General features: G+C 48.4%; 1 protein-coding gene across 2 annotated transcripts in view; it reads right to left on the reverse strand.

Annotated features, from left to right (window-relative positions):
- Positions 1-23,299, reverse strand: part of znf423 (zinc finger protein 423) — a 134,867-nt gene that overhangs the window by 64,650 nt on the left and 46,918 nt on the right. The window contains exons 4-16 of one of the 2 annotated variants that reach the window (XM_076042661.1): positions 9,478-9,655; positions 8,619-8,743; positions 7,978-8,056; positions 7,813-7,888; positions 7,439-7,719; positions 6,592-6,875; positions 5,168-5,572; positions 4,221-4,402; positions 3,438-3,977; positions 3,172-3,322; positions 1,943-2,497; positions 1,182-1,366; positions 273-733 (exon numbers count right to left, since the gene is read on the reverse strand). In XM_076042661.1, coding sequence (XP_075898776.1) covers positions 273-733; positions 1,182-1,366; positions 1,943-2,497; positions 3,172-3,322; positions 3,438-3,977; positions 4,221-4,402; positions 5,168-5,572; positions 6,592-6,875; positions 7,439-7,719; positions 7,813-7,888; positions 7,978-8,056; positions 8,619-8,743; positions 9,478-9,655 — 3,502 coding nt within the window. Of the gene's footprint in view, positions 1-272; positions 734-1,181; positions 1,367-1,942; positions 2,498-3,171; positions 3,323-3,437; positions 3,978-4,220; positions 4,403-5,167; positions 5,573-6,591; positions 6,876-7,438; positions 7,720-7,812; positions 7,889-7,977; positions 8,060-8,618; positions 8,744-9,477; positions 9,656-23,299 lie in introns of both variants that reach the window. The other variant, XM_076042660.1, reaches the window with a different exon arrangement.

Consider the following 23,299-nt stretch of genomic DNA (forward strand, 5'->3'; position numbering starts at 1 on the left):
AACACAAGTTTTGATTTGTTTATTAGTAGCAAAATAAAAGTAAAAATACCCTATTTTATATCTCCATTTCTAAACATTGGGTGGATATTTGCAAAAGGCTGCAAATAAGGTGAAATTACTGTATGTGCTGAGGGTGATGAGAGTGAAGTTGTCTTTTTTTTTTATCCATAAAAATCATTTAACAGCAGGGCAACGTACATGTACTGCTTCCTCACTTGAGCCACTAAACTATCTTGACTGTCATATTAGTGGGTTTTAAGAGGTGCAACTACCTGCTCATGCAGCCGGCGCAGAGGCCATAAGGCAGCCCGTTCACATCCAGCTTCACCATCTCCCCTTTGTTCTTGAACTCCTTCAGGCAAAACGCACATTTGTACAGCTTGTGCGGGTGTAATAGCCCATTCGGCGAAGAAGAAGCGGAGCCGTTTCCTCCCCCTCCTCCTCCTCCTCCTCCTCCACCTCCAACCCCTCCGCCTATCAGTCCGTTGCCACCTGCTGCTACGGCTCCTCCAAGTCCCGAGCCGGTGGAAAGCTTCTGCATGTGGAAGGTACCGTGGATCTTCAGCTCCAGGGTGGAGGTGACCGTTTGCATGCAGACCACGCAGCGGAAGCCCGTGAGGGAGTTGCGCAGGTCGGGGTGCATCTGGCAGTGCTCTATGAACTCCTCCTCACTCTGCAGAGGCATCTTGCAGATCCGACAAGTCCCCGTGTCCAGGCTTTTGCTGTGGGTCACCTGCAGCAGGGGAGACACGCGGTGACAGGAGAAGCGTGAGGAGACTGGATTTCTTTCAACAAAGCGCGACCGCAGTCGATGCTTTTCAATCACAGCACAATGTGACACTCCATTGGAAACGCACTAGAGTTTATTAATACGATAATGGTCTTGCAATTTTGGCAAGTTTGCGCCGCAAAATTGCTGAGTCCCCCACAGAAACACATGAAGACACAAATTGTCTCATGCAGAATTTCCTTTTTTTTAAAAAAAAAAAAACATTTTTCCTATTATTCAAAAATCGCAGGAGAATTCAGGACCGAAAAACAGAAATTGAAAAAGAAAAGGAAAAATTGAATGAAATAAAGAAAACCCCAAAAAAACAACCTGAGTCCTGCGTAGTCATACCTACAAGAACATTTGCTATACTAACATCACCAATGACAACAGCAGCAGCACGGTGACGCACCTTGTGCTCGGTGAGGGTGAGCAGAGAGGGGAATCGCTCGCCACATATGGGACACATGTAGTGTTTGGCGGGGCCACGGTGGGTCTGGGCGTGCTCGCGAAGGCCACTCTCCGAGAAAAAGGTCCTGGAGCACACGTTGCACTTGTGGTTCCCCTTGATGAAGTCGGCCTTCTTCTTTCGAGAACCTGCCGCGAAAATTGAAGCATATCATGAGAGATCTATGATGCATTCAATGGGCTGAAGAACATCTAGATTTTGATTAAAAAAAAAAAAAAGCTAGAAAAAAGTTTTTGGACACCCCATGCATTTTGAGATACATTGTATTAGGAATCACCTCTTAATGGGGTCCTATCATGAAAAAGCTGACTTTTTCAGCACTTTAACAGATATTTTTGTTATTGCACGCAAACTAACACACCAAGTGTGAAAAGTAACAATAAGTGTGTTTCTAAATAGGCTGATGGATGGATGGAGCTGGTAGGCGAGGCAGAAGACAGGCTGAGTAATGTGCTGCACAGATTGAACTGGAAGTTTTTTAACTTATTTTTTCTTTGTTTACAATAGACAAACAAAACTCTTCACATTTGCTTGTATCTGATGCAGCCCCACCTTTCGTAAAACAAAAAATATTTTTTAAGTCTTTCATTATAAGAAAAAGACCACATGATGTTTTGAGGATGTCAGGAAAACTTCTTTTTTTCCGCCACTCCTGTGGATTATATTGTCCAATTATTTTGTCAGGAAGCACCTGAGCCACTTACAGGCATCATCTTCTCCCGGTCGGATGTTGTGGTCGCGCAGCCGGTGGTTCTGCAGGAGCGACTCCATGGTGTAGGCCGCCCCGCATATGTCGCAGGCGTACATGGGCTCCGAGTTGTCCAGCTCGTCCTCGCCGGCGCTGGCCTCGTGGCTGTTGGCCGCGTCTCCGCCTTGGCCCGCTCCTCCTCCTCCCCCTCCGCCCTTCAGCAACATGTTCTGCAGGTCGGCCTGCTCGGCCGCCGCCACCGTCGTCCGCTCCACGCCCCCGCCGCCGCTGCCGTTCCCCCCGGCCCCTCTCTTGGACGACTGGCCCAGACCGTTGGGCGTCCCGTTCTGGCTGCTGCCGCTGCCGGCGCCGGCGCCGTTGCCGGCCACGTTGCCGCCGTCGAAGACGCAGTGCTTCTCCTTCAGGTGCCTCTCCAGCAGGGATATGGCGTGGAAGGCCTTGCCGCAGAAGCGGCACGTGAACTTCTTGCTGTGCGTGGTGATGTGGCACTGCAGCTCCACCTCGGTCCCGAAGGTCTCGCCGCAGAAGATGCACTTCCGAGGCTTGTGCCCTGGTGACAGGGAGGCAAAGCGGGTGATGAGTGATGAGTGATGAGTGATGAGCACGTTCAACAACCCGTACGGGTTCTGGACAGTTCAGTCGGAAAACTCTGGATTGAAAGTAATGTCTTTATTTAGCATCATGTATAGCTGGAGCAAGCATCAGGCTCTGTCTCTGAAAATAATCTGCTTGACAGACATGACAGGGATGGATAGCAGACCTCTGCAGGGGGTCATAGAAACAGAGATGTCAGAATAACTCGGAGCAAGACCCTTATTGTTCTATGTATATTCTTATATGTATGAGAACCATTCTAAGGGTTGGAAAACCAAATGACTTTTATTGGACTGCGAGTATACACTTTTATTAATGTGTTTCTGGGCAGCATGTTAAGCTTCTACCAACACAAACATCATAAATCAAGCCAAATTTTACACACTGGCCCTTTAACCACGCAAATGAGCAGCAAAGATGGCAGCTGCATTGCTGGGAATAACCAGAAGGGTTTAAATAGCCCGCCCTGTCAGGTGAGGACAGCATGTGACCAATCAGCTGATCGGTCATGTGACATATCCTTGCCACTCGCCAGTATTTACATTACTGCAATGCTTTGCACTTCAGGTCCAATGTCGTGTAACAGGAAAAAAAAAAACTTAGCCGATGACTGCAGATGAGTAACTGTACCTGTTCCAAGTCCCCCTGGGAGGCCTGATCTCTGGGCCAGGTGGTTGTGCTTCACATGAAGCTGGAGATCTGTCTCTTTTCTGAAGTCCCAGGCACAAGCTGTGCAGCGAAACAGCTTCTTTTCATTGCTATGCTTGACTGCCAAGTGCACCTGTGTCACAACCGAATGGAGGGGAAATCAGTTCGGTCCACTTTCAGGCCATTTGGTTGGACAATTTAACAATGACATTGTGCAAATCTTGTAAAAAAAAAAAAAAAAAAATCACCTGGATGGAGACTTTGGAGTCAAACACCTCCTGGCAGAGAGTGCAGTGGTACAAGACAAACGTGTGCATGTCCAGCAGGTGTTTCTGCAGGTCATCCACAGAGGAGAACTGCTTGTCGCAGCTCTCGCACACGTACTGCGTGGACGTGGTGGTGTAGTGCACCGTCAGGTGTTGCAGCAACGCCTCCTGGGATTCAAAGTCCTCCTTGTTGCACTGCGGACAGGACTGGCGCCTCAGGAGCATCTCCAGGTGGGACTTGAGGTGAGCCTGGAAACCCTCGAAGCTGGCGAAGCGCAGGTCGCACTGGTTGCACGGGTAGTCGCCGTTGCTGCCCAGGGAGGGAGTGGAGTCGCCTCCCATTCTGTGGCGCTTCGGGGAGGAGATCTCCACGTCGGAGGAGGCGGGGCTCAGGTCGGCGACCTTGGCCTGCCGTTTGTTGTTGGCCAGGGGGATGTTCTTGTGATTCTCCTTTATGTGCTTGGTGAGCTTGAGGAGTGAGCCGAAGATGGGGGAGTTGGTGCAGTAGGGGCAGGAGTAAACCTGTGCATGGAGGAAAAGTTTTTACCATTGAATTACGATTACTAAAGAGGTCACATAAAGTACTGCAAGTAAAGAGTAATCCAGCAGTGGTCACAGACAGAAGAAGTTCAGAGCAATACGCCTTATTTAAAGCTTCACTGTCTTCAAGACAAAGTGGATGAATCCAGTTTATTAAAGGGAAAATAGCTACTGAATAGTACAGGCAAACTTAAGAAGCCTCAAAGGCCGACCTTTGACACTCACCTCCATGAATGACTGCGACGCAGCCTGCAGAACCGGAGACTCCAGTTTAGCCACGCCCCCACCAGATGTTGCCCCGCCCCCTATGGCTGAGGTACAGTGCGTCTGCTGGATGTGCTCGGTCAGCGACGACTCGGTCAGGAACCCCATGGAGCATTGGTTGCAGAAGAAGGCATGATTCCCCTCTGCAGAGGAGAACATTAACAGTAGTGTCAATTCATCTTGAAAATAATATATATTATATACGTCAAATGTATGCAAAACAGTGGTGAGATGGTTTAAAGACAGTCGTACTGATAAAAAGACAGATGGACAGTATCAGGAATGAGTTTAGGGCATTGGTTCTCAAACTTTCTCTGTCACGCCCCACCTTGGAGGAAGATTTTTTTTTTTCTAGAAGCCCCAAATTTGACGTGGCTGTGTCTTGAGGGATCCCGATGAACCTGCAAGTGGCCCCATGTCTCTAGGACAAAGTTGACTTTTGACCCCATAGACTTGCATGGCATTTAGAGACATGACAGCAGGTTGCATGTTTTTGGAGATGACAGACTGAGATGATTTGAACATGTACATGTAGAAGATGCAGAAGTGGACAGGGGTTAGACGGTGGCAGCTAAGAGGTTGATATTGATTGGTGAAACGTCGAAAATATAAAGTCCCATTAAAGGTCCAGTGTGTATAACAGCTGCTTGGATTTTTTTTTTATTAGTGGTTAAAGCTTATTGGTTGTTTTGCTTCCAGTTAGCTGCCTTCTTGCGTTGCCATATTTAAGGAAGCCTGAATGACAGTGACCTAAATACAAAACGTGGCCTTCCTCAAAAAAATTTACACACTGGCTAGTGTGCTATCAGATCAATCTCTATCCTAAAGGCTTTCGCTCCGCAGACGTAAACACCATCCGGCTGTGAAAAAGCCGGTTAAAAAAAGAGAATCTCCTCCGGAGGACCCACCTAATGTCGTGGACCCCGCCACAATCCCCCCGGGCAGGCAGTGCGACACTCTGATGTGCTCCTGCAGCGAGTTAATGTCTCCAAACATGTCGGGGCAGTAGTTACAGTGAAACGCTGTGACGTTGGTGAACTGCAGCAGGGGGAACGCTGCCGCCGCCGCCGCCGCTCCCGCCGTCGCACCGACTCCGCCGCCCCCGCCGCCGCCACGGTGGGCCTTGCGCACGTGCTCGTTGAGGTTGTAGAGCGTGGGCAGCGTGTCCAGGCAGACGTGGCACGTATGGCTCTGCTGCGGCTTGTCGGCGTGTATCGTCTTCAGGTGGATCTCCAGCACGGCCAGGCTGTGGAAGTCTCTCTTGGAGCAGTAGGGGCAGGAGTAGGTCACTTTGCCCCAGTTTGATCCTCCGCCTGCGGTCACAGAGGGACACGTTGAAGTAGGGGGGTAAGATGTTACAGGTCCAGTGTGTACAATCTTTAAGGAAGCCCGTCTGACAGCGCGTTTCACATTTAGAGCACTGTTAGACGGGTTTTCTTACAAAATGGTGGCGCTAGATGGCAGCTAACTAGGAGCAAGACCCTTATTGCTCAATGTACATTCTTATACATACTTTGTTAGGGTAGGAAAAGCAAATGACTTTTATTGTATTGGGAAAATCAAAGCCAATCAAGCCAAATTTTACATACTCAACCTTGACGAGATCAAGTGATCTTTACTAGATGGGTGGGTTATACCTGACAAATTGCAATGCAGTCTAAATATTTATCGGACAAAAATTGCTTATGAAATATGTAGATCATTGGAAACAGGATGTATGGAAGAAGCCAAAGCGTAGAAATTCTGTTCATTTCAAGAATGATTATGTTCCAGAAGCTTATATTTTCTTTAATGTAAAGCGAAGGCAGAGGTCCCTCTGTGCTCAATTAAGAGCTGGCTCCTGACCCCTGGCAGTAGAAGGGGGTCGATTTAGAGGTACACCTGAACATTTACAACGGTGTGAAGTTTGTGATCTCCAGGTGGTGGAAGAGTTCGTTTTTTACTGTCATTTATATTGTGATTTAAAGAATTTTCTTTTTTAATAAGTTCATTAAAAAAGTTTCATATATTCCGGAAAAACGAAGGTGAGTTTTTGTGCCGGTTGTTTGAAAAGCTTTGCTTTGGCAACATTTATGGAAAAGGCATTTGGGATTTTGTATCCCATATGACAAACAATTTTAATTTGTATGTGTCCCTGTATTTATGGGTTTTGTTACGTTTTGCTTTATTCTGTAGTCATGTGGCTATCGTGGATGAAAGTGTGGGAATATTATTTGATAAATGTATTGATCAACATCTAATTAGCCTATAAGGATTGGGCACCAATCATGGTGTTTAACACTTAAATAAACAGATCATTCAATCTGTCAATCAATCAATCAATCAGTCGTACCTCCACCTTGATGACCCAACCCTATCACGATATCGTCAACGCTATCGGCGCCTCTCCTGCGACTCCGCTCGATGACCTGGCTGGGCTTCAGGGTGGAGTCCGGCGTCGAACCTCTCTCCAGGCTGGCGCTGGAGTCCGGTGTGGCCGAGCTCATGGAGGCCACGCTGCCCAGCGCCGGGTCGGGACTGGCAGCGCTGTGATTGGAGGAATCGGGCTGGCGGTGGCTGTCCAGGTGACAGTAGACGTCTTCCACAGAGGGGAACTGCTCCGAGCAGACAGGACATCTGGGGAATAGGAAAGGGGCGACAGTGAATGAGAAGCTGGATTAACCAGGGTCGCCAACCTACCCAACCAACCTGAGAGCTACTTCATTGGTATTGGAGTCATGTGAAGGGCAACAAGTTTGCTACACTCATCTGAACGAACATGTTTTCTCAGCTTGAATTTAGTTACAGATTATTCTGAATGACACTCTTCTATGTGAAGACACCGATCATGTAATAATTATCAACAATGACTTAACAAGGTTGGAAGATTCAACAAAGATTCAACACTTTATCTCTATTAATTGACAGAGTTCACCTAAACTTATGTACCTTTCATTTATAATAAAATATTTAAATCAATTTATTCATAAGATATGGTAATTTATGAATCTATATAAATGCAAGTGTGATTACAACAGAATAAAATTACATTTTACGAGTCGTTCTATTTTCAGAACAAGACTTTCGGGCGACTCATGTGGCCCTTGGGGGGGCGACCTTGGCACCCTGTTGGTGACCCCTGATCTGAACAATCTCCATTAGTAGAAAGAAAAGTCTGAAGGTAAAAAACAGAAGAGTACTTGTGTTTGCGGTTGGCATGCTGGGTTTCAATGTGCGTGAGGAGAGATGCCTCGTCCAGGAAGATCTCGGGGCAGTGGATGCACTGCAAGTCGGCTCGGTCGGACAACTGGGGGTGTCTGGTGAGGACGTGTTTCTCCAGCTCGTCCGTCTGGCTGAAGGTCTCCTCGCAGTAATCGCACATATACAGGTCCTGCTCCAGGTCAGCGTCTCCTCCCGCTCCCTTCTTCCCGCCGTCCCTCTCGCTCCGCAAGGCCAGGTGCTCTCGGTTCTTGCGGTGAGCCTGGCGCGGTGAGGAGAAGGGCAAGGCGTGACTCAGAGACGCGACGTGAGGAACGTAGAGTGGAAAAAAGAACCCACACTTCAAACCATTTACCTGCATGTGGCTCTGCAGTGACGAGGTGGAAGAGAAGCCTCGCTTGCACACGCTGCACTTGAATGGTTTGCTGGAACTGGAAATGACAAAATGTCGTTTTAAGATCTGACGGTGGAGGGGAAAAAAAGGGAGAAGACAAAGGAATGAAGGAATAAAAACTTGTACCTGTGCGTCTTCAGGTGGATCTTCAAGTGGTCGGAGCGGGAAAATGCAGCTTCGCACTCCTGACAACTGTATTTCTTATCTCCTGCAGCAATGAATGCAACGGCAAACACTAAAAAATCTGATCACGTGTTGACTTCGACAAAATAAAACATTTTAACGTGATAATTTTCACGCTATTTTGTGAAAGTTTTGCATTACAACGTGAAAATTATCATGTTATAACGTGATAGTTTCACGTAATAACTTGAAAATCATCACGTAAAAAAGATATAATTATCACGTAAAAACATGAAGATTACAATGTGAAAACCTGCAACTATCACGTTACTTCATGACAGTTTAACGTTATAACGTGATACTGAGCCCTGTTTTTTTTTTTCTAGGGTTGCAGCAATGCTCTTGCGTAATTTTGCCGTAGTACAACCTGCTAAAATTCTTCTTCAGCACCTTGTTGACTGCTCAGACCACAAATTCATGTTAATCCAGCCTCTTCCTCACGACACTCAGACTTAAAAATATCATAAAAATATGATCAGCGGATGAATAATATAATTTACAGTTAGAGAAGCTGACTTTGGATTTCGACGCTATTAGGTAGAGGCCACAGCAAGCACGCAAGCGAGTCAGTAAGGCCCGTCTACCTGTGTGGAGTTTTACGTGCCGGTCCCTGCTCCTCTTGTGTTTGAAGAGACGACTGCAGAAGGTGCACTTGAAAGGCAGCTTGTCGCTGTGGATCTGCTCGTGGCGCTTCAGGTAGCTCAGACGGCTGAAGGGGGAGCAGAGCGATAAGGACGTGAAACTGCCATTCGCAATGGCTTCAATAGAGGAACAAACACATTCAAAACCGTTTGTACCCGACAACAATAACCCGGGCCACAAAAGACAATCCCTGACACAACACATGCATCATACAATTTTGCTGTGCATGTCACAATGACAATATGGGTCTATTCCAGGTAGAGGCAAACTAAGGCCCTCATTAATCTGATCTCCGAACTTGAGGAAATGATACCGACAGTCCGTAAGTCATAAAACAGCTGCATTTCATCCATTTTTTCTGCGTTTTAAGAGTCATTTCAATAAAGAGTTAAATACAGAGGGGCTTTTGTTCGTTTTCTATTGACATTAAAACCATGTTTTCTACACATCCCATGATATATTTTTTCCTCCTATGACGTGGGTCACCAAAACACTCCATCCATCTGCTCCAGCTCCGGCCCCCTCGGTCAAATTTTAAAAAAGTGTTTCCATGACACTTTTGCGATGCACCTCTATATCGATACGTCTGAAAAGACACCTCATGAGAGCGTAAAAACCTTTTAGCAATATTTGAGAGGTTTTTCAAAGTTGGGGTGTTTCAATTTCTTTATTGCCATATTTAGGTTTAGCACAATTCTGAAGGTCATGGAAATGCAGAACTAAGCGATTCCGCTTCATCTTTCAACGTCCGACATCTTTCGTCTCGTCCGTGAGGCGAAACTTTGCGGGGGAGGCTCGCACCTGAACGACTTGTCGCAGAACTGGCAGGGGTACGGCAGACCGGAGCCTCCTTCCTCCTCGCCGCCGGTGGCCATGCCGAGGTCGCAGCAGCCGTCGGGCATCTGCGAGGGCGACGCCACGTCTTTGCTGGAGGGCGAGGAGGGCACCCAGGACAGGCCCGCCGGGTCGTCCTCGCCGTCTGAGGGAGACGAGAAACGGATCGTCACCGGTCGGGAAAACACCGGAACTTGTTTGTCGCACAGCAGCGGGATAGAGCGAGGCGCTCGCACACAGAAACATTGCGGGTAAAGAAGAGAGAGCGTTAGAATGATTAAGAAGAAGTCGCATGTTTCTTGGAAGGAGGAAGGTGGAAGAGAAGAGACGGCCTGTGGGAGTTTAAATGAAAAAAAAGAGGGGGGGTGGGGGGTGGGGGGGGTTCTGCTCAAGAAAATAAACACATTTATCCTGGTTAGACGAACGCACGCGCGCGCAAACACACTACACACGTATGGAACTAAAATAAGGGTGGCAGAGATAAAGAGAGAATAAAAAAAGAAGAGAGGGAGAGAGACACACTTCGGCGGCGGCAGCAACATCTAAATAGAAAGCTCCAAGAACTATGTATCCCCGGCGGAGCCCAGAAATAAGGACAGAGTGTATTTTCTCTCCCTTCATCCTCCCTCTGCAGCCATCCCTCGTTCCATCCCTCACCTCCCCTCCCATCCTTCCAGCCGTCCCAGAAGACCATAGATCCGCCTCATCATATTTTCATTAGAGCCTTGGCAGATTGAAACGTCGGAAAAGCGATTAGGAAGATGTGGAGAGCGGAGCGGAAAGATGGCGATATTCGGCTCCCTTTATCTGTCATACATAGGAGATTATGCGTTGCTCTTTTTTCCCTTTTTCTTCTCCCACTCGCGCTCTCTCTCTCTCTCTCTCTCTCTCCCTCTCTCTCTCTCTCGCTCTCTCCTTTATTTTCCCCACTGTGTAGTCTGGCGCAGAGGCGACAAAAAGGCCACGACTCCTTAATAGACACTTCAAAAAATGGATTTGAAGGCAACCAAAGACGGAGCTGAATGACGCTTGATTTTCGTTCTGTTCTTCCGCACGCGCTCTGCCGAGCGGCGCAGCGAGACTATTTAGCATTTGCCTGTAATACGTAAAGGGACAAATGAGGAGAGAGAGAGGGGAGCGGGAGGGGGAGCGGTTTCCCTTCCTCTCGTTTGATACGTAAACTAAGCCAGCAACAAATGAAATGTAGGAAATGAGGAGGGAAAGAATACGATTGAGAGACGACGAGCAGGACTGAGACTCCTGCTCATAAATTTACCAATCAGACCGCAGCGGAAAAGACAAACCCACCACTATCTTACACATCGTGTGTGTGTGTGTGTGTGTGTGTGTGTGTGTGTGTGTGTGTGGGCCCGAGTGTGCAGACTTTTGTGTATTGCGCCATGCGGAGAGGAGGTGGGAAAACAGATTCTTGTGATGAATCGATCGCAAAGAAAATGTAGGCACTGCGATGAGCAAATAGAACTCAGCAGGGGACGGCCTTGGAAAAAAAAAAATTGTAAAAGAAATAAATAAATCCCACCTCATAAATTTGTCTGAAGACAAGGAGGGAAAAATATTTTAAAGAGGCTCTTTTCTTGAAGAAAACTGAGGGATGAGAAAGACGTCGACGCGAGAGGACACGTCACGGCGGCGTCACGTGATCGGAAGAACACAGGTGGACGGGGCGAAGCGCAATATTTGATTACAATTTTAAATGGTAAGCATATTATCACAGGCACTCTCTAACTGTCTTTTCACTGTAAGGAAGGTGACGAAATAAAATCGTTTCCCAAAAAAAAATGGTTTAAGAATGCAATCGAAACGTTTAAAGGAAAACATACATTTTGACGTTCTAAACATTGTAGTATTAAAATAAAGCACTTTGTGCAATGCGCTGAATTTCTTTGACTTGAGTCACAAGTCATTGGGTATTCGGTATCGGTCAAGAAAAAGAGTGGATTTAAGGACTTAGAGGCCTTTTAAAGTGGTTAAATATTAATCCCAATTATTGATTTGAAAAGCTGTGATTTAAATTATTGAGAGAATGGAAATTTTCCAAAAATGACATACAAGTGAACAAAAGCAACGACATTGATATGGAATTAATGAAATATCATCTTCTACCATCTATACCAATTATTTTCACAGTGTACAAGGGGTGGGAAGTGTAATAAGTTCTACGTCTTTCAACGAAGGGAAATTGTTTTCACCTGTTTGAACGACATTGCTGTTAGTGCATCATGGGAAAATAAGCTAAACATTCCTCCTAAAGCTCATACGTACAATTAAGACAGGAAGAAACCAACAGCCGGAATGTGGCTATTTTCTGAATGGAAAGTGCTCCGTCAACTTTGAAATCTGGGCGTCAGGAGAGTTACTGAATCTCTTTTGTCGGAAACATTAAAAGAGAGAGAGAGAGAGAGAGAGAGAGAAAAAAGTGGCAGCCCCGCACCATCTACGCGGTCAAAGGCGAGCGTTGAGGTAGAGCTCGTCTATAAAAGGCCAAACCAGACACCCCCTGCTGCCTGCTCAGCGGGCTCCAAGTCTTTAAGTGGAGCCTTGAGAACAACCTCGGCGATATGACTTCAAAAGATATTTATCAGACGCTCTCATATTTCGCCTCCTCTAACCTGGAGCGCACAGAGGACCGTGGCAAGTTGACAAACGGGACACAAATTCAGCCGATCCCAGCTCTCAGATGGCGAAGGTGGGGTGACAACCTGGACAAGTCGCCAGAATTTAGAGTTCCCCATTCACCTCACATGCATGTTTTTGGACCGTGGGAGGATGCAGGAGAGCCAGGAGAGAACATGCAAACTCCACGCAGACAGGCCCCAGGCCCGGGAATCGAACCCGTAACCTTCTTGCTGTGAGGCGACAGTGCCGACCACTGTGCCACCGCATCGCCCATCAGAAAAATTAAAGAAAGAAAACGAGGGGGGGGCTTCAAGTCGTGAAGCATGCATCTCCTGGGCAGTCGCAGGGGGCTCTTCTGGGGGGGGGTCATGACGGTAAAGACTGTCAGTGTGACCCGGTAAGACACGGCAGACAGAGGTCTGGTGGGTGAAGGAGTGGCGGAGGTGCTGAGGAGCAGAAAGGAAAGCGAGATGGAACAAGAGGCCGACGCACAAAGAGCAAGACGGGAGAAATCACTTTTGGATTGGGAGGTGGTGGCCAGGGGTGGGGGAGGAGGGGGAGGGGGTGAGAAAGAAGAAGAAGGGGGGGTTGAGGGGTGCGGGGGGGTGGGTGGGGGAGGAGAGATTAGCGTCATTAAAGAGCCCTAATCCTTTGACGAGCGTGGCTGGCGCTAAAATGGAGGATCACACGGCTTTTTAACGGCGCCTTTGTCGGCCGGGCCGCGAGGGGACCCGGCGGGAACAAGGCTTGAACGGCAAACTGGGAGAGACCGGCGGGGAAGGGGGGGGCGCAGGAGGGGAGGAGGAGGGGGAGGGCAGAGAAATTTTCAATGAAAAGTTAAATTGGAGGAGAATCCTCGAGAGGAGACGGGAGACGACGGACGGCGCTGGCGGTGCTGCTGGTGGAAGAAGTTAGGAGGAGAAAGAAGGAAAAAGAGGGGGATAGCAGGCGGACGCCGACGCATGATGTTTCCACCCCTCCCTCCTCCCCTCTTTCTTCCTCCCTCCATCCCCCTCCTCCCGCCTCCTCCTCGCTGTTCTTCTCTGGCGGCCCAGAACCAGCGAGAGGAGCAGAGTGGACGACCGCCGGGCCCCCGGCGGCTCCGCTCGCCCGCTTTATCTCTCGCTCTGCAGTCGTCTCCTCTCCCCATTCATTCCGTCCACCCATCCTTCATCCCTCCCTCCCTCCCTCCCTCCATCCCCCAGCAGTCCCCTCTATACCCTTCTGTCTTCATCGCTCCTCCGCTACCTCCCTCCGTCCCTCCATCCATCCCGCCCGCCTCCCTCCGCCAGCTTTCATGTTGCTACTCATTACAGGGCCGCCCGTCTCTCCCTCCATCTCTCCCTCCGTCCCTCCCTCCGTCTCCCTTCACTTGGTGTTGGCCTTCACCCCCCCCGTGTCTCGGACCGGGCAGGGGAGGCGGGAGGGGGGGTGGGGGGGGGGCATTCCAGATGGACAGACTCTGAACTCCAGAGGAGAGGGGACGGGAACGGGAGCCGTGGAGAGCAGGAGAGGAGAGGAGAGGGTTTTGGGTTTTGAAGTCCCTTTATTGGGCCACCGCAGGACTTGCAATGCAATACAGTGTACACCTGTTCAGAAAAACTATTTCCTTATCAGAAATTTAAAAACAAAATCATCATCCTCCCTCACACCCAGCGGAGAGGAGAGGAGAACGGAGCAGAGGGTCGGTGATGAGCGGGAGAAACCGAACGGGACCCGGCTGAGTTTGCTCGGAGAGAAAAAAAAACACGCAGACGCTCCACCGCAAGCCCCTCCGACCAGGCGGAGAACAAGCGTTTGGAGGACAACACCGGCTCCCTGACGAACAGCCACACACACTGATGAGGTGATCAGCGGTTCCATCTAGATTCCATCTGGTGTGCAGCTGAGAGAGTTCAAGGAGGGGTTTTTTTTTTTTGTTTGTTTTTTTTTTACCTCGGGTTGAATCGTCAGCTGGATCACTCTTTGAGTCAACGCATCTCCAGCTCAATTGTGTCGGTTAGCGTCTGAATGCCAACTCGGGACCGCCTCTCCCCAAAAAAAAGGTTAATCAATCAATCAATAAATAAATGAATGAATGAATGAATAAATGAATGAATGAATGAATGAAAAACCTCAGGCAAAGCAAACACACCAAGGGCCGACTACTTGAGAGAGCGATCTGGAGACTTTCAGCAGGTCAGAACGATTACGAATCAAATCAAGGTGGGAGATAGATAGATAGATAGATAGATAGATAGATAGATAGATAGATAGATAGATAGACAGACAACGATACTATAGCATGTAGGTATGAGGAGTGAAAGTAGTTTGACACAAGGAGAGATTTCAAGATCCCGCATCGAGTTTGTAAGACGCGATCGGATGACACGAAGCCAGCGCCCGACAACATCGCTTCAATTAGCCGGTTCGTCGGGATAACGGTGGCGCTCGCTAAACGCTCCAAAACGGAGATGTAATCCGCGTACGTCGTCGCGCGTTCTCTCTCACTCTGTTTTTTTTTTTTTTTTTTCCTCGGCTTTGATGTCGGAATCAAAGGGGCTCACAGCAAGAAGCTGGTCGACGACGGGGGTTGCGGGTCCCGAGCGCTGGAGTCTGCCTGAGGGGGGGCGCAAACTACGGCCCGGGGACCATATGCGGCCTGCTAAGCTTTTTAATCCGGCCCGACTAACTTGAGGAAAGCATTTTTCCAGTCTTCATTTCATTAAAGAACTAATTACCGTGGAGATTTAAAGACACATATTTTTTTTGAATTGACATCAGAGGTGTCCCATGATGTACTGTACATTTTTTCCTCCTATGAGGTGGGTCACCAAAACACTCAACATCCATCGGCCGGCGAAGGAGCCGCAGTCGAAGTCGCAATCGGAGGAAAAACCGGAAAGACTTTGCCCGACAAACTTTAAAAATTTCGACGGGGGTCTGACGACGTCGTCAGGACTCTCTCGCACCAATTCTAGGGAAAAACAGCCCGTCGGCTTTCCTGCTTTCGCCCCCCCCCCCCCCCCCCCCACCACCACCACCACCACCACCACCACCACCTCTCCAACTATCAACAACTGACCCTCCGCCTCCACCACCACCACCTTCTCTGCTTGGCCATCGGCCCAGTCCTGCACCTTTCCCAGCCAGACCTCCTGCTGACCTTCTATCCCTCCGTCCCTCGCTCGGTTCATCCCTCCTTCCACGGCTCCCCAGGCCCCCTCCGATGGCCCCAGGCTGCCCTAGTCGCACACACGCGTGCGCACACACACACACACACGCGCGCACACACACACACAGCTCCAGACTCGCCATAGGGGGCAGAAAAACAACTTCCACCCTTGGCTCACTCTGGGCAGCCTCGCACACACACACACACACACACACACACACACACACACACACACACACACACACACACACTCTCGCTCTTATTTTTCGCTCTCTCGCAGCAAAATGCACAAACACATTTAGGATTCACCCTCCGATAATGAGTTTAGTGTGACAGGAAACAAGCGTCCCACACACTCATTTCAAAGAGCTCCATCATCCTGTTTTTCGAGAAGAACATGAAGGTTTCCAAGACAATAGTCACCCCTTTTCCCATTTGAATTCATCATGTGAATCATTTGGTGCCATTTCTGATGTAAAGTGTTTACACCAATGCTAATCAACAGGGGCAAGGGCCACATATTGCAGAATAACCCGGCTCCTGTGCTCTTGAACACCACCTTTAAACCCGGAAAAGAAGCGTCGTCCGTTCTTCACCAACAATATTTCAATCATTCCGTTGACAAAGAAACAAGCTCTTGGAAGAAGTGAGGGCCACCCGTGTTACAATCTGAAAACATTTGACACCTCTACATATATATAAAAAAAAAAAAAAAAAGATATCAAGACTGATATTGGTCCCCACCGTCACGCAATGAAGCTTTCAAACGCACCACAAATGGGTTCGTTTGACAAAGAAAGATCCCTACCACGGACCCGTCATTGGAGTTGGCATGGCAACGTAAGCTAAGCGCAGTCGGCCGCAGGTTTGCACGGCATTATGAAAGGTGCAAATTGGGATGGCTGATTTAGGCGGGGAGATTGTTTGGCTGGAAGTACCTGTTGTGTAGCTGATTTGCCGTTGCGGGCGAGGACGGCGGGGCCGCGCAATCGGGAAAAAAAACAAAACACGGCAATGGAACCTTTTATCGCATTTTCTGGGGAAGCTTAGATAGATAGATAGATAGATAGATAGATTGAAGCTTAGACGTTTTCAAAAAAAATATATTAAGGACAGATTGCAGGCAATCTGCAAAAAATAAAAAATAAAAAAGCTGCAATATGGTTCGCCGTTGAATGGGGGCGGCGGCGGCATCACCCAAATGTGACCTCGCCATTTGCTCTTTGGGACCGGGGGGTCACCTCGCAGCTCGCAGGGGACACGACAGTCTGCTGGGACAAAGAAGCATGCGCAGCCGCAGCCGCAGCCACCGTGGGTGGAAGCCAGAGAGGACGAGGCGGCAGCAGTCTGTCCAGGGCTCAGGCCCTGGAGGACTCCATGGACGGACGGAAGCAAACACACAACCCAAGCGCTCGCGCACACACACACACACACACACACACACACACACACACACACACACACACACACACACACACACACATACACACACACACACACACAAAGCAAGCCAGCAGTGGGGACCCTCACCTTCTGCCCTGGGAATGGGTCCGGCTGCCTTTGACGCTTTTGGGCGCCAACTGCTCCATATGGGCAGTGTGTGTTTGTGTGTCGGGGAGGGCAGAAGGTTAGGGGCAGGGGGCTTAAGGATGGGGGCGGTCGGCCCGCCACTTGGCAGATGACAACTTTGTCGCATCCGCGCGGCCAGTGACAATGCGCAGCGTTTTTCGCGGCTATTGACGGTGCAGCTTCGGCGCGAATCGTCTGCGTGCGTGGGAGAAAAACTCACTGCAGCTGTACCGAAAGAAAAAAAACGAAACGGGAACGCGAATGATTCATCTCCATCTTCTGTTTATTGTGTCTGTTTATTCAGATACAATAAATACAGTACATAAACACACATATATGTGTCTGTGTGTGTGTATATACGTGTATATATACATATACAAATATATATATATATATGTATATATATGTATATATATATATATATATATATATATATATATATATATATACATATATACATATATATATATATATATATACATATATACATATATATATATATATATACATACATATATATATACACAAACAAACGTATATATAAATACACACGTGTATATATTTTTTCTATATCTGTATATCTGTATACTTGATGAGATGTTTGGAACCTGGCCTCGCTCCTTAAGTCACTTTGGCATCACTATTAAGGTATTTACCAATTAAGTGCAGTGCAACATATTTTCACAGGCACAGGGAGGGCCCACAGTCACACACACACAAGCACAGAAGCACACAAACACACACACACACACACGCAAACGGCCTGCCTCTCTCAAACACAAACATACACCATGTGGCAGAGGAGGGCTGGCATCTGCTTCCTCTTACTACACGTCTCCTCGTTTCCCCCGTCCTCTCCCCTCGAACCCTCAACAAGCCTTTTATCTCACGGCGGCCCGATTCCCCCTCTCATCTCCGACCCTCCGGCCTCCCCTCTCCCAACCACTTCTGAGACACAGAGCGACGCCCCGACGAAGCGAGAAGGTGAGCGCTTCTCTCTTCCCCCCGCCGTCCCCGTTTCTCCGTCCGTCCCGCGCGCTTGTTTGTTCGCTGGGCAACGAGAACCAGCTGTCGGCCGGTTCGCTTGGTAAACAGCCGCGCCGTGCCAACTCACGCACACACATGCAGCGGTTGCCGCACGTGCGCTCGCAAAAAAAAAAAAGGAAACCGGTGTGGTCCCCTCGTGTTAGCGCCGGCGGCTATACCATCTATTAATAAGAATGAGGTTTTGTGGAGCGACGGACCGCCGGCTAACCTAGAAACACACTCACCTGGGCGACACACATGAGGAAGATGTACGGCCGTCTGGGGGGCCGGACAACCGCTGAGATGTATCCTCACCCGGATAGAATTGTTTGCGCGGTGAGGTTGCCGTTTCGTATAAAATCCCGACGTCCATCCACACACCCATTTTCAATACTCAGGGTCACGGGGGGGGGGTCTGCCTAAGCCTATTCCGGCTGTCATAGGGCGAAGGCAGGTTAAGACCCTGGGCAAGTCGCCAGTTCATCACAATATGTCTGATAAGTGATATTTCTGAAAATTCCGACAAAGTCCAAATGCGATTCGCAGGCGTTTCCTTTAATGGTGTGAAGCACATACGCCGGAATTCTCGTAAAATCTCGTCCGGCGAGACCCCACTTTGAGGAGGATGGCGGTACAACACATTTTGCTATAATCCTGCATTTCGTACGTCACGTCCACTGACGTGCAAATGCGAAAAAAGTGCTTCCATGACACTGAGAGGTTTTTCTACATTTCTGCATTTCTACTACCAATTTGTATTGCGATATTTCGGTCTTGCGCAATTCAAGGGGTAATGGAACCACAGCTACAGGGCCACATTGAGACAAACAAAGACAAACCATTCGCACTTACACACACACACACACACCTACGGACAATTTAGAGTTTGCAATTCACCTTACATGTATGTTTTTGGACTGTGGGAGGAAGCCGGAGAACCCGGAGACAAGGAAAACGTACAAACATCACACAGAAAGGTCCGAGACCCAGAGTCAAACCCTCAACCTTGTTGCTGTGAGGCGGCAGTGCAAAAATCCCGATGAAATAAATTTCATCGGGACATTCTTTTTTTGCGAGGCATCAACGGTATTACCCACACACACACACACACACACACACACACACACACAAACAAGGTGTCCTACGTTCACCTCGGCTTACGCGGGACCCATCAATAAGTCATGTAGGCAGCTGGAAGCCCGTAACACGCAAACATCAAGTAACAAACACACTCCTTTTTTTTCGTCCACGGAGCGCAAGTGTAGCACAAAAACATAAACAGGCATCGTTTTATAAGCTGCTCGCTCGGCGTTGACGGTAGACGGGAGGGGGGGTTGAAAAAAAGAGAAGTGAGTGCAAAAAAAAAAAAAAAATGAAATAGGGGTTGGAGACAGAGGGGCAATAAAGTGCCAGAAGTCCCCCGTGGGGGGTGGGGGGAGCGAGGCAGAGGGGGGTCCTGTGCCCAGGGGAAGCCCGGGAGCAAGCTGCGAGAGGCGGGTACCTCCTACCCACCACCACCCCATCTCCCCCACCACCCCCATCCCTTCCCTCCCTTCCTGTTCCTGTTTTGGAGGGATGGCATCCTGGACAGCCTCCTTCTCACAGCTCCTAAGCACCCCCACCTCCCCCTCCCACACACACACACACACACGAGGGGAATATATGCGCACGCACACGCGCTCGTGCGCGCTGAAGAGGGGTCCCCCGGGGGCGGAGCAAAGCAGAGCAGAACACCTGGACCTGCCATTAGTGACACACTCAGGGATTAGAGGCACAGACGGCAAGAGAGATGGAGAGAGAGAATGCGCACTGGGATAGACAGAGCGCACGCCGCATCCAGAAAGGAAATATGCATAAATGCACGCAAAACTCGCGTGCGTGTGTGCACGGCAATCTGCGCCTCAGGTCGAATGAACTCGCGACGATGGGAGCGTCTGTTTGCGTTCATAGAAAGAGCGAAGAAACTTGCTACTTTTCTGACAAAGTACAATTGCGATTTGCAGGTGTTTCCATTGAATGGTTTGAAGCGCTTAAACTGTAACTCTCATCAAATCTCGCTGGACGAGATCGATGAGAATTATGTTTGCTTTTGTTCATTTGCCTTTGTTTAATGTCAAGAATGGTCGTTATATTTTTCCTCCTTGATTACTTGTAAAAAAAAACATTCTGTCTCTCCCTCCGTCCAAATGTAACGTCCCCATTTTCACTTGACGTGAACTGGTCACGTGACTCTGTACGTCGTAAATATACGAAAAAAAGTGATGAAAAACCACCTCATCAGAGCGTCAAAACCTTTTAGCGACATTTGAGAGGTTTTTAGAAGTTTAAAGTGTTTCTGTTACCAGTTTTTTATTGCCGTGTTTAGGTTTGCGCAATTCTAGGGGTAATAGAAACGCAGCTAAAGTCAATAGGTAAAAGTTGCACTAAGACAAAAAAAGGCTCCATTGCAACTAAGATTTTCTTCTTCTTTTTTTTGCTGTACAGCATGGGGTTTTGATCAAAGGTCTCGACTGCAGGCTGCACGTTTGCACTGTATCCTGTGTCGAACTCCTGCGTGCATAAATGCACGTCGGCAAAATACTCTCACACGCGGCCGTACGCACTTCCGTGGCCACCTGGACAAAATGCGCGTCTGCCGAGTAACAATTACTCATGGGCTAAACCTTCTGCTCCCCCGAGGAAGGCAACACTACCAGCTGAGGGTCAAGGACAAGGGAAGGGAGGGGGTGGGGGAGAAGGAAAGAGCAAAAAAAGATGAAGGAGATGCAGCGCAATGTAACAATGGAAGGCAAAAAAAAACCATCTTCAACAGGAAAGGTGCCAGCTAAGTGGAATACACACATAAGGGTTTTCAAAAATAATAAATGAAAAAAAATTCTATTTGTTAGCGACCCACACGAAGATAAGAAGGAAAAAATTTAACTGTTGTGATCGCACACTGTGTTGTGGTGTGCTCCGATATTCTCAACAAAGCACAACACAAACCTAATGATTCGATCCCATCACCTAAAATCTCCTGAAATCTAAGGAAACAAAGACCAAGAAGAGGAAACAGAGCAACAACCCCCAGCAACTGATAAACACAACACAAAACAGGGAAGAGGACATACAAGAAGGAGAGGGAATGATGGTGGTAATGGTACTATTGTTGTTTTTGTTATCGATAAAAAAAAATAAAAAAAATCACTAATAACTGAAAAAAGAAAAGTTTGCGGGGAAAAAATTCTCAATAGCAAGACGAAGCCTAGTGGCATAGAAGCCTAAACAGAACTCGGCTAAATGAACTCACCATGCTTGGTTTTTATTCATGTCTGCTTTCTCGCTCCTCGGCCGCCTCTTGATTGGCTACGTTCCGTCCCGCGCGGAATTGTGATTTGTGAGTCGAGAATCGAGATATTTGGTTGTAAATATTGAACAAGTTCAATGTTTGCGGTACAATTGTCAGGCCATGCATATCAGACCTCAGAATTATCTTAATTATACTATTATCTTAATAAAATGATAGGATAATCTGGTGTTGGCCGTCCTTGGCCAACATATTAATGGTGACATATCAAACTTAAGAGCGACAAACAGGCTCGCTAAAACGTGCAAGCTCGCCAAAATTGTCATTTCAAACATAACCGATGTGGGTTCTCATCAGCTCCAACTCCTGTCGCAGTGAGAACCCTTGGCTCATCCAATTCCAGTTCTTTTTCCCCGCGCGCGCACACAATAGGTTGCTTCAGAAGTTGATCATTTGGTGAGTGTGACAACTTCAGTTCAGTTTCAGTTTTGAAGCAAACTGTCCAGGAAAGAGGCTCCTGCGAGAATCAGGGACGCCGCACCGGCTGCGACAAAGATCCTCGCTGAGGGCAGGCGCGAGGAGGGAGGCAAAAAGGTAGATTTGGTGAGGAAAAAAGGGTTGTTTTTTTTTTTGTTTGTGTGTGTGTGTGTGTGTGTGTGTGTGTGTGAGTGTGTGTGAGTGTGTGTGAGTGTGTGTGAGTGTGTGTGTGAGATGAAACAGATCAAAGAGGCGAGAGCAGAGAAGGAGAAAGACACAGAGAGAGGCCAGGGGGTCTCGTAATTACAACCTGCATCCGCCAAGCTGTGAAATGTGCGGCTGTGTGTGCGTGTCTGTCTGTGTGTATGTGTGTGTGTGCGTGCGTGCGTGTGCGTGCGTGCGCTAGCAGTCTCGGTGTGGCTGTGGACTGGAGTGTTTTGAAGGGAAACCGTACCTCCCCCCCTTGCACACACTCACAGTGCTCACAAGTTTCTTCCTCCTACTGTGACTGCCCAACAGGAAAAAAATCTAAAAAAGAGACGGGCACACACACACACACGCACACACACACGCACACACGTCTAACACAGTTGCGGTTACAAACAAAGCAACGCGCGGGGGTATGTAAACAGTTTGAGGGGTTTGCTCCGTGTGTGCGGGAGCATTTTCGAGCGGGAATCAAGTAAAAAAAAAAAAAAAAAAAATGTCCGTAAACAACAACAAACAAACAAACAAACACAAAAAAAAACACACAGGGGGGTTCCTAAAAAACACACATACACTTGTAAGCGTTACAAACGTGGGAAGGCAAGAGCTGTGTGTGAACACAGAGAGAGAGAGAGAGAGAAAGAGAGAGACAGAGAGAGAGAGGTGGCTGGGAGTGACGGCGGTGGAGGGGGGCAGATCAATGGAGACCACTGGCTGCTTGGTCTCCACAGCAGAAAAGCGGATTGCTCTGGGACCCCAAACTGTTGTACAGCACCACACCGACTTCAAACATACCCATATGCGCCCCGTGCACGCACACTAACACACAAACACTCAAACGCGCACGCGCGCACAGACACGCGCAAAGCAAGGATCAGGACACGCGAGCGCAGGTGAGGCGGCTGTTGGAGGCGACAGACAGCCTAATGGAGCGTTTGCGAGCAGAGAGATGGAAATTGCACTTTGATTGACTGGGGCTGATTGTGCGTCCGTGCCTCCGGATCCCACCTCCGGCATCGGCATCTGCGGCTAATCTTCTTTCTTTCTCCTCTCGGGTACGTCGTCCCTCCGCCCTCGAGTCACTCTTAAACGTCTTTGGTGGATTCTCCGTGAAAAATGGCCCCGTGAAAAACCTTCTCTTTCAACTCTTTCAACTCCCTACACGTTAGTTCAGACCACGTCAAGATCAGACAAGTACTGATGGGTCAAAAACCAACAACATCTTTAATGAAACGAATCAGACTTTTAGAGCATGCGCGTGTCGTTCTCATAAGCTGCGCGGTTCCGTTACAGTTTTTTTTCGCAAAATAGAAGCAATATTAGTAAAAAATTACGACAAAGTACTGTTGGGATTTGCAGGTGTGAATGGTGTGAATGGTGTGAATGGTGTGAAGCGCAGAAGCCGTAATTCTCGTAAAATCTCTTCATGCGAG

The sequence above is a fragment of the Nelusetta ayraudi genome, unplaced genomic scaffold (genome assembly GCF_046127955.1).
Source record: "Nelusetta ayraudi isolate G7.1 ecotype Tasmania unplaced genomic scaffold, CSIRO-AGI_Nayr_v1 ptg000071l, whole genome shotgun sequence".
Lineage (NCBI taxonomy): Eukaryota > Metazoa > Chordata > Actinopteri > Tetraodontiformes > Monacanthidae > Nelusetta > Nelusetta ayraudi.